Source organism: Amborella trichopoda, chromosome 10 (assembly GCF_054954075.1).
Source record: "Amborella trichopoda isolate Santa Cruz 75 chromosome 10, AtrichopodaSantaCruz75HAP2 v2.0, whole genome shotgun sequence".
NCBI lineage: Eukaryota > Viridiplantae > Streptophyta > Magnoliopsida > Amborellales > Amborellaceae > Amborella > Amborella trichopoda.
The window spans coordinates 4,193,185-4,212,961 of record NC_142345.1 but is presented as its reverse complement, the minus strand read 5'-3'; the positions used below and the strand labels follow the sequence as shown (position 1 = coordinate 4,212,961).

The window sequence follows — 19,777 nt, the reverse complement described above, 5'->3', positions numbered from 1 at the left end:
TACACCTCGCATTAGATCAAATAGAATATTTAATTTTAATTTTGAATAACTATTTTTACACTGTTGTAGTAGGAGTCCATAGTGAAGAAAATAGAGAGAACTTCAAAAGTTTCAGGCATTACAAACACGGCCAAATGTTTTAGAGTGAGAAACACGGACTCCCATATGGAGCTTTAGAGAACTAACGTCAATGGCTTGGAGAAACATCAGAAGCGTGTTTCTCTCTCTAAACCACCACCACTCCTCAACAATTCGGCTACCTCCGTTGAAGCCCACTGGTCAAGGTCCATCGCTTCTGCAACACCTTCAAAAGACCACCATTTCTAGTTGGGGATTTTCAAAGCTAAATGATCTGAGGTTTTCATCCACTGTTTCCACCATTTTTGATATTCATGAAAGAGAACTGGAAGCTGGGGTTTCAAAACCTTCCATTGATGATTCTTCTAAGAGAGAATTGGAAGTTGGGGATTCAAAACCTTCAGTTAATGATGCTTCTGAGAGAGAACTGGAAGCTGGGGATTCAAAAAATTGTATAGAAGAAGCTAAACTGAAAGGCTCAGAGCCTAGGCAGGAGGAGCGAAATCGATTCATCCCTGTTCGAACTTTCTTCCTTTGCACTAGGTGGGGTTCTTGTTCACTTCCTCTATGAACTTTGTTGATGTCATTTGTTGGTCTCTCTAGTTTTTATCTTTATTTTTTTCTGGGTTTTCTTTCACTCTTCTATGAATTTTGTTAATATTGTTCTTTGGGTTCTCTGTTTTGTTTTCTTTCTTTCTTTTTTTTCCCCTTTTTGCTATGTGTTTTATCATTTCCCATGCTGGTTTTGGTGTTATTTTTCACAAGTTTTTAATTTTTCATCTGTGATTCTTATTCCAATTTGTGGGTGATTGATTGATCATTGTTTATTTTCTCTATTTCTTTGAGTATTTCCAGTTTATTTTATTTGTTCGGTTGCGTTATTCTTCTTTTCTTTGCCGGCATTTTTCACTTTCGAAGGCATGCTAAAGGATTCATTATTTTCTATTATGTTGTATATTTTGTTTGGTTAAGTATTCTTGGCGTTTTGCACATGAGTTTTTCACATTTATGACAAATGGGTGATTCTTATTCATTTCAGTTTTGGTTCTTTCCCCCCATTCTTTTGATCAATTTTTCAGTGTTGATTTGAAGAGCTTGCAAGCTGAGAACGGAAAGAATGTCATCCCCCCGACCTCACGTGTGGGCGCTGCAAATTACATTTTGTTCAGATACTGTAACCTTCCTGTAATGGAACCCTATATCATTTAACTTCATATAATTCATGTTTTGACTATTTTCATTCTTGCTTTTATTGTCATTGTTGTTGTTGAAGCTGCTATAGAAGGATGTTAACCATTCCATGTGTATCCTTGTGCTTGATGGTTTATACGCATTCCTTATGTAGCATCTAACATGTGAGATATGAATATTCATAATTGCTGAATGGTTTTGTTCCCACCCATTGTGTATTGGGCCTGAATACAATGAGACCTTCACCTTTCATACACAAAAGTCAAAAGCACCTCAAGCTGTCAGATGTAAACTCAAACATTTGGGGTGTGTCATTTCCCCACATAAAGTCTGAGGACGATTTTCTCATACTATGAATGTGGTTAATGGTATGCCCTTATGTTCGAGTACTCGGGCCTAGTTTTACTTGGGCTCACCACCCTAGGGAGCCCGAGTATCCCCGAGCTTGGGGTCCAACTCGGGGATCTTAAAAAAGAATTACAAAAACTACAAAAAATTTGAAAAAAAAGGAAATCTATTTGTAACATATTTTTTTATGTGTTCTATCATTTTCGTGAAGATTGGAAAGTATTTTGGCCATGAATATTTACTTGTTCATTCTCCTTTCTTTTTGGATTATTTCAAAACTACCCCCGATCACGAATTGATTTTTTCAAAATCTATTTTCTCACTACTTTCTTAACTTCATTTGGAATAGTTTTGTTTAATTTACTTGAAACATATGTTTCTTATTTACCCTTCTCCTAGTGGCCCAAAACCTTTCAGATTTGAATTAGCTTGGCTAGAAGAACCTTCTCTTTCAACCCAACTCCCGACTTGGTGGCAGGAGCTCTCTCATATGGTAGTCGGCTGGGTTGGCTTTAAACAGTAGCAAAAACTACAGTTACTCAAGGGCCATTTGAAACTTTGGAGTCGGAACCTCCGGGGTTCCTTGGACCCCAGAAAACTTCCACTTTGCATGCCATCCAGGCCTTAAACAACTTGGAAGAAAATAGGATTCTCTCGGATCCCGAAATTCAAGAGAGGGATGGCCTAAAGCTTCAATACCAATCTCTTCTCAAGAAAGAGGAAATTTACGGGTACCAGAGATCTAGAATAAAGTGGCTGAAAACAGGGGACCTAAATACAGTTTTCTTTCACCGAACAACAAACTGTAGGCGAAGGGATAATGCAATCTCACAGCTGTTGGTGGATGGAATCCTCTTAGATCATCCCCCAGTTATAGAGCAAGCCATCCTTGGCTACTTTCAAAATCTCTTCTCGACTCCCTCGTCTCCTCGCACCCAAATGTGGGATCTAGAATTCCTTGTCTTACCTCTAGAGAAAGTGTTTTGGCTAGAAAGACCTTTCTTCGAATCCAAAATTCTAGCTGTTGTATCTGATTTGGACTCAAATAGAGCCCCCGGACTAGACGGATTCCCCCTGGCTCCTTTCAAGACTTTTTGGGAGTCCTTTCGACAATATTTCCTAAACCTCTTCGAAGAATTCCATTGTAATGGGGTTATCCACCGAGCCATGAATGCAACCTATGTAACTCTGGTGCCCAAAATCCAAGGTGCAAAACAACTCACAGATTTCAGATCTATAAGTTTGGTTAACTCCTACAAACTCCTCGCTAAGTGCTCGCCTCTCATCTCAAAGAAGTCTTGCACCTAGTCATATCCCCCAATCAATGTGCCTTCATCAAAGACCGTCAAGTCCTGGATGGAGCTCTAGTGGCTCATGAATGCATCCACTCCAGACATCTTAACAAGACCCTGGCATCATAGTAAAGCTTGATTGGGAAAAAGCATATGATTATGTGGATTGGGAAATCCTAGAAGAAACTCAATCTATGATGGGTTTCGGTGCTTGGTGGAGAACTTGGATGAGAGCTTGTTACTCTCACCCTCATTTCTCAATCCTTATCAATGGCAAACCTAAAGGGTTTTTTCCTTCCACCAGAGGACTCTGACAAGGGGACCTCCTCTCCCCCTTTCTTTTCGCCATCTCCGCAGAGGTTTTCAGTTGATCAATCGACAAAATGTACTCATCAGACCTCTTACACGGCTTCTCTATAGGACTAGGGGTCCCCCTTGTTTCCCGTCTTTTATATGTAGATGATACCCTAGTGTTCTGTAATGCCTCTCTCAAGGAAATCCACAAGCTTTCCCTATTCCTCAGATGCTTTGAATTCGCTACTGGATTCAAAGTAAATTACGATAAAACTACTATGATGGGGATAAACGTTGACTCCACCACAATTACCTCCTTTGCTGAAATGTGGGGTTGTTGAAAGGAAGCTTTACCTTCCAAATATTTAGGTCTTCCTCTCTACATAGGAAAACCCAATAAAAGTTTGTGGTCTCCCATTGTGGACAAAGTGGACCGTACACTAGTAGGCTGGAAGGGGAGGTTTCTATCCCCAGGAGGAAGGCTTACGCTTATCAAAGCTACTCTGGCCAACATACCAGTCTACCAGATGTCCATCTTTCACATGCCTTTCACCATTAGTAAGAGGATCGAACAATTGATGAGGAGGTTCTTTTGGTCAGGGGCTGACTTCGATCATAAATTTGACTTCATCGCCTAGGAAAAGCTTTGCCAACCTGGGAATCAAAACACTGGGTACTCAGAATCTAGCCCTACTTGGTAAATGGTGTTGGTGCCTGGTCACCCAAAGGAGCCAACTATGGATCAACATCATCAAAACTAAGTACCGTCTTCACGATTCTCCCTAGCTCTCTGATTTCAGAGCTAACAATAAGGCCTTTGGTTTCTGGAGGTCTATCCCTTAAACCTTGCATCAGATTCCATCCGCGATTTGGGAACAGAATCCTTTTTTGGCACGATCTCTGGTTGGGCCACTCTCCTCTTAGGGATAAATACCCTGATCTCTACCTTCTCGCTAGAGATCAAAGGACAACGGTGGTGCAAGAAATGCTTTTGATGAGGAATTCTCGCTCTTGGAACCCAGTTTTCAGGAGAACCCTTAACGACTCAGAACTTTCGAGTTTTGCCACTTTATCGGTTGACTTTCATACCTATTTGTTAGCCCTTGCGGGTCCAAATCGCATCTTTTGGACTCCTTCACTGGGAGGCTTTTTCACGATCTCCTCCTTTTATCGCAGTTTGTCGCTACCCCCCACCTTTCCCTTAGCACCACATCTGTTGTAGCACAGGCCTGAGACTCCTTAGCTCCCCCAAAAATCAGGGTCTTCTCGTGGCTAGCCCTCTCTAAGAGAGTACTAACTGTTGATCAATTACAGAGACGTGGCATCCCCATTCCCAATCGATGCGTCTTGTGTTTAGCTAAGGAGGAAACTAACAACCACTTATTCCTGCACTGTCCCTACGCTTTCAACCTTTGGGGAGTAGTCCTCAAATTGTTCAAAGTGGAATGGGTATTGCTTGCAGAAGTGAGTTTGATTCTCTCATCCATCAAGCCTTTTCCTTGGGCCAAATCAGGGATCATTCTCTCGGAATTAGTGGTGGCTGCATCTATATGGGGCTTATGGATAGAGCGTAACCACAAGATTTTCAGAGGGGCTTGGCCCAAAATTTTCAATAAGCTCAAATCCTCCATAATTTTCTGGGCTATGAATGACCCTCGATTCAAAGGCATACCGGCCTCCACCTTTCATCAAGATTGGAGCAGCATCTTACGCCATTATATCCATTGCTCTTCTAGATCTTCTCACTGGAAACCACCACCTCAGGGGATGCTCAAGCTCAGCTTAGACGGTTGTTCCCTAGGTAACCCAGGGCCGTCAGGAATTGGAGCTATCCTCAAAGACCACCTTGGTTTTACTATGGCTTCAGTGTCTAAATTCATAGGGCATAAAGATTTGATGGAGGCTGAGGTGACAACTCTTCTCGAAGGCTTACAACTGATCCAACATTTTAACTTGCCCTCTCTCATTGTCGAGGGTGATTCCACGAACACCATAACTTGGGCACAAAACCCTGCAACCTCCCCTCCTGGTTTTTGGCTCATTCAGTTGATCAGGTTCATTACCTCTGCAGGAATATGCATACCTGGAGGGAAGGAAACCAGGAAGCTGATTCCCTTGCAAAAGCAGCAGTGGAGGTGGATGGACTCTAGAAGATCTCTTCTTCTCTTCTTGTATGATGGATCGGCCTCTTTTCTTAGGTTGCTGCCCTTTAACAGTAACTTTTCGAAAGAAGCTTTGATTCCACTACTCTTTTTCGTTTTCCTATCCTTGAGCACCTTTTTTGTGGTAAGCCAAGGTTTTTGTACTCTCTTTTCTTAAATCAAAGGTTAACATCATCAAAATAAAAAATAAAAACATATTTTTCTTATTTTTTTTAATTTTTTTGTATCTTTTAATTTTCCTAGACATTTTTTAGCTTGAACAATACTCTGCCCAACTCGGGCTGAGTACTTGGCTCGGGCATGGGCCGAGTTCTAGGCCCGAGTCGTTTAATCAAACACTGATATGGCCCCTGCTGCTTGATTCCACCAATGGCGGCTAGTGATTGTGACCTTTTATGTGCACAAGATAAATGATATTATTATATGTTCGCTCATTATGTATTTTTAATGCTGTGTGCTATATGTCAGGCAAGAAACTCAGCGACTCAAAACAGCGCATAATGGAACATGGCTCTGATACCATGTATAAACTGAAAGAAGTTAGAGAATTGAAGGTAGAAACTTGGGAGCCTATTCATTGACTTGTAAAGGACATATGCAAATATTCCTTCATAGAAAAGGTTGGGGTGCTATTAAGAAGAGAACCTAGGTGCTAAAGACACTACATTTTGACTCATATCCTTATGATAAAGAGATCTAACATCCTTTATTTAAAGAAGATCGAGGTCTATATGGTGGGACTTTCATATGCTGTGGGATTAAATTGACCATACATACCAGTCACAACATAACAATGATAGTAATTACAAAAGCATTATGTTTGAGTATTTATTCTGAGATCCATCAAAAACAAATATTGGGCTTCCCCTTGTTGTTGTGTTAACAAAACTTGCTGGGAATATTTTATAATTCAAAAATAGGTACTTTAGATGCATGGATGGGCCAGACCTGTTGAAGGTTGATTGCCAACTCATAATACAACTGTTATTTGAGATTGCATTCATGATCATTAGACATGGAGGGAAACTCTTTGAATGTAATAATAAAGTAGGCTAGTAAGGTCTTCCCGTTGTACTGTTGTGTGGGTCGCAGACCTGGAAACCCACAACTCTCCCTCTCTCTCTCTCTCTCTCTCTCTCTCTCTCTCTCTCTCTCCCCTATTTATTCCTCTTCTCCACCTGCCCCCCAACAGAAAATAGAAAAATAAAAAATTCTCGCCCTTCACTATCACTTCTACTCACCTTTGATCTCTCTTGTTTCTTTCTTCACCTTTTTAAACTGAAGCTTCTGTGGTTGCTTACTATGTATTTTTTGTAAGAGCACCCGACTTGTGGGATGCCCATACTCACTTCTCGTGAGTTTTTTGTAAAACTTATATTATAATAAATGTATAGTGTCACTCTTTTTCCGTTACCCCAGAGGCCCATCTACATGGTAGAAGAACTTCATAAAATTTTCATAAACCTAGCTGTCTCTTTGTACTATGTTCATAGGCTGATGTATTAGCTAATTTCTATAATTGGCTCTTCTATGATTGGTGTTCCTAATTATATTCATAAACTCTTGTGGTGTATCATATTGCAAAAGTGAAAATGAGAATCTTTGGAATTGAAAGGCCTTTAGCACTGATTAAAATAAAAAAAAGAAAGGCCTTGAGTGTTTTATGTTAGGAATGCAACTTTACCCTTGCGCCCCAAAGTGTATATAGTAAAGAGAGAATGTGACTAAGAATCTTAATTTTTCTTTGTACTTACAGAACTAGTTGCTATAGAGGAATAAACATAGGAGATGTCTTTTGCATCATTACATGCCATATTAGGGGATAATTCACTGCATGAGTGCATGCATCCAGAGTATCACACTACGGCAGACAGCAAAATCACCTTGGCATGCACCTTAACAAAATGAGTTGGAGAAAATTGAATTTAATTAATAAAAATAGATTAAATTGGCGATGAGCTCCAATTATTTATTTTTCTTGAATGTTGAAAATGAATTCAATTGAGAATTGGATTGCAAAAGGGTTTCTAATTTCACCCTGAATGGAGAAAATATAAACATGGTATGAGCCTCATGTTCTGTTTTTTTTCTTGACAAACTTAAGGGAAGTTCGGGTCACCAAAATTTCAACTTCAGTTCTGATCTGACTACTTATTCACAACCATATAAACTTGCCATTGTTGAAGTTCATATTCAGCACGATTACTTATACTGTAATGTCTCTGGGCTGGAATTATTGGTGCTTTTTTTAGTAGACTATATTTACATTCAATCTTTAAGTTTTTAAAATATTTTTTCACATTTATTGGTTACTATTGCACATTCATCTCTTAACAGACAACAATCGTCGTTGCCAAACCCTGCTTGTACTGCAATGATTGATGGTCATGTCTGCAACATTACTAGTATGGGATCAAATTTTTTTACAGTTATTTATATTTTATGTCGTATTTACTGATATCATCATTTGGTGTTACCGTATAAATCATGTGTGCATGACATGGACTAATTTGAATGTGGTATGTTGTTATATTGGGTAGCTATCAGTCTAGTTACTTATCGAGTAGTTATTTTGTTTGATTATTAATATAGGGTTTGGAAGACTTTACAATCCCAAGTTGCTCTCGTTACATGGTTGTATTTCAATATGGCTCTGCCGTCATGTTTAACATTGGGGATCATGAAGTGGATAGATATCTGGAGATTGTTAGGAAGCATGCTTCTGGTTTGCTCCCTGAGATGAGAAAGGATGGTAAAAACCCTTCCCAAGGATGCCCTACTTTATCTTTTTGATTTATTTCTTGGTCGAATCTGTTTGAACCCTCTGGAAGGGAATTTTGTGTTTAGGGTTGAAATTTGTACCTCACGGTGAATAAGTTCCATGTTTGTTTTTGGTTAAATTGTGATAGCTAGGAAGCATTTTTCGGTATGAAGGAATGAAACTTGAATAAGTGGAATGCTTTATTGGGCCAATTTCCATTACATTGGGATGTGTGAGGACCTTTTTAATGAAAGGAAGAAATATTTTTAAATTTTCTTTCAATTATTTAAGCTTTTGAGTTTCTAGTGATATAAGGAATGTTGCCATATAAAATTCTGAAGGATTATAAACAAGACTGTTACTGCTTATTTACCGAAAAAAAAAAAAGACTGTTACTGCTCATTAACGGGCCATTTTAACTTGATGATGGACAGAAAATATCAGTTTTTACCAACTTTTTCCAGCAAAAAATAGAAGTCCTTAATTTCTCTTGCACATGATATTAATGAATATTGGATTCCAGATTTTAGATATTACGCCTACAGGAAACTGTCGAGGTAGCAGACTTGAAACCTAACGTAGGATTTCTTGTCACAGCTGGTATGGGGTAGGATACTGTTGTTTAGAGCTTTACTTTTCCATTTGTTACGATTTGTGGCCGCTTGTTTTTATTTAATCAGTACTAGTGGTCCATGTTTTTACAATACTTACACACACCCACACACACCGACTCACACCTTGAAACAGGGATAAAGTTTTTCTTGTAAAATTTTAAGACAATCATGCTGGAAAATTGGTGCATCCTCATCAGTTCCCTTTTGGGATCTTGAAGGGTTGGCTGAAATCTATTTTTTAGGAGTGTCTCTTTAACATTTTGCTTTCCTCATATTGGTTTTTAAATTTCCTTTTCCTTGTAGGGTTAGCTGGAGAAATGAAGAGATTAGGGTTACCATGAGAAACTAGGGTTATTAAATTGAAAAGTGGAGGTTATCAAAGATTCAAAGGCATCTTAGTCCTCTTGGCATGTGTTTTCTCTTGTTCTTTAACATATTGAATTATATACCATTAAATATAATATAATATAATATGCTAGTATTCTGTATAGATGTTCTGTATGCATATAATTTATTACATAGGCCATATATGCACAATTTGATAGGTAGGCTATGCTGCATTTGCTACATACTGTAATAATATTATGAGTATTCAGCAACATGTTTTTTTAGTATCTCATGTCTCATGAAACCCTTGTTCATTATTATTATGAATTTAAGTATATGTATGTTTTAATTTTTTAAGATTCAGTAGGTATTTACACTTTTTTATTTTGTCTGGACTTTCCATATCTGCAATCACAATTTTGGCCTTCTATCTTGAGCACACTCAATTGGTATCAAATATGAAATGGCACTGTGTCCATCGTCCTCACATCAATGAACATGAGTGTTGTGCCGTTGCACTGATTTGGAGATTGAATATGATTTATTCATTGTGAAGTTCCTGCATTGGTCATATGTATCAATCGAAAAAATTTAACCAGGTTATTGTGACTCTGACCCTTGAGAGTGTAACTACTACACTTAGACAAGTACACTTTGCACAGAGAAATTTTGTCCAATAAATAACTCTTTTATTAGAGTTATATATGCAAAGGAGAAAAGTAACAAAGGAACTCAATACATGATGGCATGTCATGCAGTTGTGAGCCATATATTATGAACATAACATCACAATCCAACCCATTGTGAACATAGAACCTTGTGTTATAAATTTAGAGCCATTGATAGACCTGATATGTACCATATAAGACAATGAGGATGTGTGTTGCATTTCTTGGGAAACCCATTTGGAACTGGTGCAGATCCTTTCCTCTTCCCGTTTTCCTTCTTTGTAACTATGATCAGAGTTTTCACTATTAAAAAAAAGATAGGAAAACAACACATTGTTAGATCTCCAGGTGGAAGCACTTCCAGTAGTGGCTGAAGCTTGATACTGGGGCTATTGAGTCTGTGTTAAGTTGACGTCTTGATGTTTTTACCATTAAGTCCATTATATGTGTCCTATATAAGGCTAAAGTTTTCACATTGCTATATCGTAGTGCAGCATGCTAGGAGGTCATCTTTATTTTCAAATTTTGGCCAGAAGTTTGATAATTGAGTTCAGCAATCATGGCAATTTGAAACTAAATGTATCTTTCAAAAGAAAATCGCATAGTTTGAACTCTGTTATTTGTGACTGACTGTTACTGGTCCTGAAATGATAGAATATGCTGTGGTTGAAAAGCCTTCGTTGGAGACATGGATGCAAGGGGGTCATGATTATATTGTCCTTAAACACCTCGATGCTGATGGCATTCGTATCATTGGAAGCATACTAGGTCAAAGTACTGCTCTTGATTATTTTATTCGTCAGGTATCAAAGAATTCAGCTTGCTTCTCTGTCTTTTCGAAGGTATTTTCTACTAATTCCTCTTCTCTTTTGTAGGTTGATGATATGGTTGATGAATTTACAGATATAAATCGTGGTATGGAGAAGACTGGTACTTTCACCATGCAAAGGAAAAAGCTCTTTCAATTAGTTGGAAGGAGCAATTCTAGTTTAGCAGATGTAATTCTTAAACTTGGTCTTTTTGAGAGGTAATCTTTTTATTATAATCCTTGGGAATCTCATTTTTGGTTTACTTGTAGTTTAATGGGATTTTTGAAAAATTATTTGGATTATCATTTAAATGGTAAGGTTGAGAGTAATAGATCTTAATTGTTGAAAGTAGGTTGCAATAGTTGATTGCACGACTGCCTTGTAGGTATTGCTACCGTTGAGGTACCACAATTTAGTATATTCGGGAGCACTAATAGAGAAAAACATGTCTTTTTAATAAATGAAAAAAATTAAAGGCTGTGCCAAGAATTTGGTGACAAAATGACCTGTCCTTTTGCTAATGAATTGATCAACTTATGTCTATTTATGCAAATTGCATACAATCATTATGATCATATTGCCCTTAGAGGCCAATTGTAAGACGGAAATGCATATTAAGAAAAAAGAATAGGATGTTTGCCCAGGGGGACTGTATAAGTTTGTCACAAAGCCTTCATCAAGAATAGTTGAGAAGGTCATGCCATTGATGATTTCCCTTTGTTAGTGAGAATTGGTGGGGGAAGCAAGATTTTAGATGGTACATTTTTTACCTATGAACTGTGATCCTGGATTCAAGTACAACGAACTTGTTGCCATCCCCTAAAATTGATTCGGGAACAGCCCATGATCATATGAATTGGCAGTAGTGTGTTGAGATGTTGGTTTTGGTGCCTGTTGATTTTCTGTACACGGTTATCATATGTTGTTGAATTCTAGCCAAGATGTTTTGTAAGAGTTTCTAAGAGTCTCATACAAGGGCATCCACTTTTGCCTTCCGTTTTACTACTATGGTAAATTCCCTTGGGATATTCCTCCTTGAAGGTGTGGAATTGGGTGGATTGAAGGCCTCTTTCCTGAAACTGGAATGTGTAACATTCCACATTTGCAGCATGTCGATGGTGCTGCAGTTTAGAGGACCATATAGGGAGCAAGCCCTTGTTTGAAGATTTATTTTGAAATGCTCTGGCACAACTTTTGGAGTAGAATGTAAACATGTCCAGAAGAAAAGCCAAGGGTTTCAAGTTGGACAAAAGTAGTGGAGAAGGTGGCTAGATTGATGGGGAATGCTACTGAAATCCTTGGTTTCTCTTATGTGTCTGTGCTCCAAGGGGCAATTACAGGACAGGGGAGTGAACAGGTGAATATGAGGCTGGTTGCGTGGAATTTTATGGTATTCTACTTTAAGGTCATAATTTTATCGAGGCCACTTGAGAACATTTTCATGTTTATCTAGTTCAGGTGGGATACTGGGATTTACATCTTTCTCTGATAAGTGCCACAGATTTCCTTTAGAGCGGAACTTACCTAAGAGTCAATGCATCTAGCAGGGAAGTCCATTCTCTTGAATCAGAGGAACAATGTGTTCAGAATGTTAGTTTGGTTAATAGGCATGTACTTGATGTCTGCCAAGAGTTGTGTTTCTAGGTATGTATGTAGTTAATGATAGTGAGGTTTGGTGAATATATTTTGATCCTAGTTGTGGCTCTTCACAATGTAGTGTTTCTTACTTGGACATGTGGGAAGGGCATTGTGGCTTTGGAGATTGTTTGACATATGATTGGTAGCTAGACATGGCTCTAGTGTTTTGATATGCTATTCAGAGGGCTCTAATGTCGTGGCTTTTTCTCTTTTTTACGAGGTACTTGAGAAAATACAAGATTGAGGAGGAGTTGTCTCAAATGCAGGCTGAAGGTTGTTAGGTTTGCAATATACCGCTGTTTTTCTATGAATGCTTGAGCAGTGGACTACAATTAACTTGATGGCTGGTGATGCATGCAGAGTTGTCGACCATATTGTTGTACTCATTTTCTAGGTGTCAGACTTTGTCAGATTTTATTGCTCATCAAGCCAATTATGCATTGGAAATCTTTTCTTTTTACGACTAAGAAGCAGGCAGGATACCAAATAATCTCGAAAACTGTAACCTCATATTTTAGTAATTACTTTTTGTGATTATTTTAGCTATCTTTTGGCACCAGCTTGTGGGTTTTTCATTTTGAGAACTCATGTCCACTCTGGTGTTCGCCCTCTTATTTTGGTGAGCATAGGGGTCTCACCACAACAACAAACTCTACTGCCAGCTTGCCTATCTGACAAACAAATAAAGTAAAACAAAATTCAATGAAGAATAGAACACGCATGACCACATAATGCTATGATGCTCAAAACTTATTAAAAAGAAAATAAGATCGTGTATTCAGTTTATAGAATTAAGGCCCCGTTTGGACATTAGATGTTGGAACAAATTTTCTTATGGTTGCGCCGGAATGGATTGACGCCTCTATCGAGGGCACAATTTCCAGGAATGTAATCCCACTTATTGACAAAATTCTGCCAATAGTGACCAAAACAAAAGGAACTCTCTTCCCACTCTCAGGAAAACTTACAGGTCATTATGACCATTTAAGAGTTTCTATTTTCATGACTGCCCATAAAGGCAGGCAAAGATAAGTTTATGATATGGCTAACAGGACATCCAAATGAGGCCTAACTTTTCATTGAATTCATCTCATCTTAGACAATAGAATGCACTTTTTTTCTCTATAGAATTTCTTAACTATATACAGGTCTTATTGGCATGTGTATATATGTATATATAGGCATATAAGAAAAAGATAGGGTGCGCAACCTAGCTTAGATAAGCTAAATGCGCCAACTGCCCTGATTGCATTTGGGCTGATTTGACGATCACGGATGTCCGACAGTGTTTGAATTTTAATTTGTTTTTTACAAATCCAAATCAGTTAAAATTTTAGCCGTGTGTTCATTAAAAATAGGTGAATATTCGCAAAATATTTAAAAAATATTTTACATAAAAATAATTGACCAAAATACCCTTGTAAAGTTTCAGGGGTATTTTGGTTACTTATTTTTTTGCGGATAATTTTTTTTATATTTTTATTAGGTGCGCTTTGATGAGAAGAACATACACTTAAAATTTCAAGTGATTTGGATTTGTAGAAAAAAAAACTAAAATTCAAACACTATCGGACATCCGTGATCATCAGATCGGCTCAGATTCAATCTGGGCCGTTAGCGCATTTAGTTTATCGAAACTAGGCTGCACACTTTAGCTATTTCCATATATAGGCCTTATTGGCATTTGCTATAGAATGTACACTTTGTTGATATGTAGCCACTTTTGGGGTTCTCTTGATGCCATTGGGATTTTCAGATTGGCGCTGGTTTCAAAGGGGAAAACTGTAGATAAATCTTATATGGTCTTATTTTGGTCCCTTTTTACCTTCTATTTGACCTCTTATCATATTTTTTGCCAATAACCTGTGTTTGCTTTGTTCTTCCTACTCCTTCTAATGGTTCATAGCTGGTTTAGCTTAAACAATCCTAACTACGATCATTGTTTTTTCCTAGGCTTAATATTAAGCTGATCTACATTTTGAGTAACATTTGGCATCTTTTCTACATGTTACTCTGTCCAATCATTTGAATTTTGCACATCCATTTTATATAGGAAAAAGTTTATATAAGTTTGCAACCTTAAACTATAGAATTAAGGTGCACCTCAAAAATCCATTAGAAAAGGTTGTTTTTATGCGGAAAACTGTCTAATTGATCATATCTCGATATCGAGATGCATGGAAATGAATTAAAAAAAGAAAATTTCCAGTCAAAAAAAAATTGCGTCTTGCAACACGTTATGAGGACTGTCCATGTTCAAGATTTTCATGTGTTTATGGATCTATTTGTTTGAACCATTTTTTGAGTTTTGAATTTATAATTAGAGATGAAAATAGATTCTCAAGCCATCCTAAGAATTTTTGACACCAAAATTGCATCCTATGTTAAAATTTGGAGGTACGCCTTTTTTATTGCTTATTATGCAAACCGCACCCGTTGTATATTAGGCTATGGATCATAGAACATATGCTTGGACTATATTAAAATATATTGGATGTTAAAGTGGATCTCTCTCTCTCTCTCTCTCATTATTTTATTGAATATTTAACCTTTATTTGTCTTGACTGATGCAGATCAGAAATCGCATGGAGAAATGCAAATTATGCGCAGGTATGGGAATACCTGCGTGATGAATATGAGCTTGCACCCCGCTTCGCAAGCCTGGATTTTAAACTAAAATTCGTTGAAGTAAGTTCCTCATTCCACTGCAAGTCACATTGAAAAAATATTATTAAGTTATTACATATGATGTAAATAGTACTATTACTTGTGGTTACGAAGAAATTAGGGAATACTCCTATATACAGTCTCTTTACTGATACACATGCACACACTAGGCCACTGCTCACTCCACAGTTACGAGATTAATTTAGTGTGTGTGCGAGAGAGAGAGAGAGAGAGAGAGAGAGAGAGATTATATAGTAATAACTGGCAGCTAATCAGGCTTTTCATTCCTTGGCAGCACAACATTCACTTTCTTCAGGAAATACTTCAAAACCGGAAATCGGATTTCTTGGAGTGGGTCATCATAATACTCATCAGTTTGGAATGTGTACTCTCTGTTTATGAAATCATCCAAGGATCCAAACTCACTTCTCTTTGACAACCTCATGACAGAAACCGTAGCTCAGTAGGATATTTTTGAAAAGCTTCCGATCCGAGGAGTTATTCGGCTTTGAGCAGTTGGAAAAATCACAGATGATGTCTGAGTTCTCTGGGCAATATCTTGTATAGTGATTGGGTCATTTATTTTTCAGCTAGATGTTAGCCTTTCCATGTTTACACAAATATACATGTAGTCACAGACATGTACAGTCACAAAATTTCAGTGTACGGATGACAAGTATAAGCTTAAGGTAAGAGTGAACTTATGCCAAGGGCTTTGGCAGCTGATATAATATATTGACCGACATGTCAAATATGTGGGCTGCATTAAACCTACTTTCTTTTTTGAAGGGGATACCGCTACCTCTCTCTCTCTCTCTCTCTCTCTCTCTCTCTCTCTCTATCCACTTGCACCGGATTCATAACAGAGAAAGGTAACATGCCTCGTCTTTTGTATGAGTAATGTACTGCCTTGATCTTCCTCACCAAGGGGTAGAAGTTTAAAACTCCATGATCTTTTGACAGCAAATGAATGGTTCTCTCTCTTTCTCTCTAGGGTGCCTTTGAGCCTCGAGGTTTGATGGGGTCTAGTGCATTGTGCTTGTCGACCGCCCTGCCAAACTGTACATGATGGGGGAGCGTTCCCACCCTCCACCCCAACTCAAATGCGGCCGCCCCTCCACTCCCCATTCGCTCTGTCCCCAAACAAACTCATTGAGGAGGCTCTCTTCTCTCTCCTTGATCACTGTTCAACCCATAACCACATTCGTGAGGCCCATGCTCGCATCTTCGTCCTTGGCCTCCACCAAAACAACTTCTTGGCAGCCAAAATATTGGGTGCGTGCTCCTCAGTCTCGGCCATAAACCACGCAATCTTAGCCTTTAAGCATGCATCAAACCCAACCATTTGCCTGTACAACACTTTAATTCGAGCACTAGCACAAAACAACCTTCCATTCGAAACTATCGATTTATACACCGCAATGCGTCGGAACAGTCTTCCCCCTGACAATTTCACGTATCCGTTTGTGGCAAAGGCTTGTGCGGCCCTCTCAGCCCTTTCGCTAGGGCAAGCGATCCACGCACAAGCCCTAACGTATGGGTTGTTACGTGACCCCTATATCTCCAACTCGATTCTTGACATGTATTGGAAATGTGGGTGTGTTGTGGACTCAAGACAAGTGTTCGATGAAATGCTTGACAGAGATGTGGTGGCTTATAATGCTATGATTGCAGGCTTGGCTAGGCTAGGGGACGTGGGTTCAGCTCGTGATCTATTTGATCAGATGCCTTCTCGATCGGTCGTGTCATGGAATACTATGATCTCTTGCTATTCTCAACAAGGCAAGCCAGCCCTAGCCTTGGCCCTCTTTAGGCTAATGCAAGCGGAGCATGTGACCCCCAATCGAATCACATTTGTTGGTGTTCTCTCGGCTTGCGGACAATTGGGTGCCCTTGAGGTTGGAAGGTGGGTTCATGGGTTCATTGATCGATTGTGGCCGAAACCCAAGGGACCGGGCTTGTTCGTGTGCAATTCTCTTATAGATATGTACGCAAAGTGCGGTAGTGCTAATCAAGCAAAACAAGTGTTTGATGAGATGCATGAACGAAGTGTTGTTTCATGGAATGTAATGATTTCGGGGCTTGCAGCTCATGGCAAAGGTAGAGATGCTCTAAATCTCTTTGCTGAAATGCAGGCCCAGGGGTTCGAGCCCAATGATATTACATTCATTGGGGTCTTGTGCGCGTGCACACACACTGGGTTGCTAGAGGCTGGTCGGACCTACTTTGAGCTCATGGTTAATGAGCATATGATTGAGCCCAAAGTTGAGCATTATGGGTGCTTGGTTGATCTCCTAGGTCGAGCTGGTCAGGTCCATGAAGCCCATGAGCTAGTGAATTCAATGCCAGTGACCCCAGATGCTGGCATCTGGGGTGCGCTACTTATGGCCTGCAGGACACATGGCCATATAGAAATAGCGGAATGTGCCATAGTTAAACTTCTCGAGCTCGAGCCTCATAATGCAGGGAATTATGTGCTTCTCTCAAACATATATGCTGCTAGTTCTCGGTGGGACGAGGTCGAGCAAGTTAGAGAGAGGATGAGAGGTGTTAAGGTAAGGAAGACTCCAGGGTCGAGTTCTATAGAGATCCAGGGCATGATCCATGAGTTCGTTATTGGGGATAAATCACACCCATTGTCCAAGGCCATTTATGAGAAGCTCGAGGAACTAAATGTGCGGCTAAAGCTCGCTGGCTATGTCCCAAGCACTAGCTCGGTGTTGCATGACGTGTGCGAGGAAGAGAAGGAACATGCGCTCAATGTGCACAGTGAGAAGCTCGCAATTGCTTTCGGGCTCATTGCTAGCATGCCAGGCACGCCAATAAGGGTGGTGAAGAACCTACGAGTATGTGGGGATTGTCACTCAGCGACCAAGTTCATTTCAAAGGTCGAGGGGCGAGAAATCATCGTTCGGGATCGGATCAGGTTCCACCATTTTAGAGGGGGGGAGTGTTCTTGTAGGGATTATTGGTGATGGCATGGTATCGGTAGCTTCGCATTTCAGCAAGAGTCGGTGGGCAAGGCAGGACGCCTAGGGTGTGACAGCTGGTTGGGTCTGGTCAGACCCAGACGGGTCCAAATCATTTGGACCTAGACATGACTCTGAGCATTTATTTTATGTTATTTATATATACAAAATTTTTATGTAAAATATATACTAAATTTATTTTATGTTATTTAGTATATATTTTACATATTTTATATACTTTATGTCGTGTCATGCTGGGTCCAAAATTATGTCCTTTAGCTTCTCTACAAAGCCAATCAAAAGCTAATAAACCAAAAAACCCAGAAATACAGTACTAATACGAACTAAAATTTCTCATATGCAAACCCATAAATACAAACCCATCACAGGGTTTTAAAACCAAAAAACTTTGAATTACAGTACTAATACAATCTAATACAAGTTATTCGTATCTCTGTGACAGAAAGCGAGAGAGGGCTTTCCCTTCTGTTGTTGCCTGAAGGCGCAAAAAGAGGGAGAAGCACAACTGAGCCTGGATGAGAGAGAGAGACGACAGTTTGGTAGGGCTTCTTTGCAGTAGTATGTGAGAGCGAGAAAGGAAAATGGAAAGAGAGAGATATTGCGTATGAGAGGAGCAGAGAGAACAGAAAGGGCAAGAGGGAGCAATAGTTGCGGCTATGGTTTAGAGTGAGAGAGGGCATGAGGGAGAGATGACTCGTCTGGTTTAGAGAGAGAGGGAGTGGTAGCATTGGTCATCTGGTATAGAGAAAGAGAGGGAATGGTAGCATTAGTAGAGAGAGAAATTGAGTATGAGAAGGGTTTGAGGCAGTAGGTAGGCTTGCCATCTCTGTATACTGGGACGGAGTTTGCTGGGCTATGCAGGCTCCATTTTCAAAGGCAAAAAGCGTGAGTTTTCTCTTTTGAATGGCGGCCGTCCATCTTCAGCGAATTAATCCTGGCCGTTGGCGCATCAACATGCAATATACGATGGGGCGTATATATATATATATATATATATATATATATATGGGTGCAATTGGCATACGGATGCATCCGTAGGTGTAGAGGTTAGGTGAACCTTCAAATTTTATCATATAATTCTGATGTAAAATGTTCTTAAGATTATCTCAAAATCTATTTTTATATCTAATTATAAAATTTTAATTTTCAAAATTGGTTAAAATCAAGTGGATCTATAAACATATGAAAATCTTGAAAATGGATGGTGTAGATAATATGTTGTAAAATGCACTATTTTTTAGACTTAAAATCTTTTTATTTTTCATAGTCATACATCTTGATGTCGAGATGATCGATCAAAGGGGTTTTCATCATTAAAATTATCTTTTCCGATGGATTTTTGAGGGGCATTCGTAGTTCTACATTATAAGGTAGCATCCTTATATAAGTTTTGTCCATATATATATATTTATAAAATAAACTTCTTGTGTCTTGGTTTAATAACTTAGATCTATGCTTCCCCTACCATCCAGCCGTCCAATTTGGATCAAGAGAGCCACTCACGGTGTGATCTTAGATCCGACATCTTAAGTATTTTATTTTTAGTTTTTTTTATACAAATTCTATGAATATGAAATTTGATACGTGCCATCTTCTCATTGGGGTGCACCTATAAAAAATATTAATAATAAATTTTTGATAAAATATAATGACCAAAAGACCCCTTAAATCTTTTAGGGGTATTTTGGTTATTTTATTTCATTGAAAATATTTTATTTAAATATTTTTCGCTAGTGCGAGTTTAGAGGATTGGACGTCCAAAATTTAGTATCAAAATAGTTTATAGAAAAAAATTAAAAATAAAATAGTGTAGAGACTTGCCATTGTGATTGGGGCAATCTTAGCCCTCCATTTAGAAAGGACGGTTGGATAAGGGGAAGTATATAAGTTTCATGCCGCAAGGGAAGCATATAAAACTTGCCTTTAACAGATATTAAC

The 19,777-nt window shown here is 38.8% G+C and overlaps 2 protein-coding genes across 4 annotated transcripts; both read left to right on the top strand.

The window, feature by feature from the left end:
- Positions 1-140: 140 nt before the first annotated feature.
- LOC18434731 (protein RETARDED ROOT GROWTH, mitochondrial) lies at positions 141-15,601 on the top strand. Of its 3 annotated transcripts, none has more exons than XM_088850405.1 (7): positions 141-621; positions 1,158-1,252; positions 7,958-8,117; positions 10,390-10,538; positions 10,611-10,762; positions 14,756-14,870; positions 15,145-15,601. In XM_088850405.1, the coding sequence occupies exons 2-7, from the start codon at positions 1,196-1,198 to the stop codon at positions 15,283-15,285; spliced, it is 774 nt and encodes a 257-aa protein (XP_088706531.1). In that variant the 5' UTR covers positions 141-621; positions 1,158-1,195; the 3' UTR covers positions 15,286-15,601. The 3 variants fall into 3 exon arrangements, with proteins under 3 accessions (XP_088706531.1, XP_006844857.1, XP_088706532.1); XM_006844794.4 differs by having other exon boundaries at positions 1,158-1,263; XM_088850406.1 differs by lacking the exons at positions 7,958-8,117; positions 10,390-10,538; positions 10,611-10,762; positions 14,756-14,870; positions 15,145-15,601 and adding an exon at positions 5,834-6,570.
- A 12-nt stretch (positions 15,602-15,613) lies between these two features.
- LOC105420692 (pentatricopeptide repeat-containing protein At3g62890) lies at positions 15,614-18,001 on the top strand. The gene is made up of 2 exons (XM_011625286.3): positions 15,614-15,721; positions 15,844-18,001. Exon 2 carries the CDS (start codon positions 15,953-15,955, stop codon positions 17,822-17,824), a length of 1,872 nt encoding a protein of 623 aa, XP_011623588.1. The 5' UTR covers positions 15,614-15,721; positions 15,844-15,952; the 3' UTR covers positions 17,825-18,001.
- Positions 18,002-19,777: the final 1,776 nt, after the last annotated feature.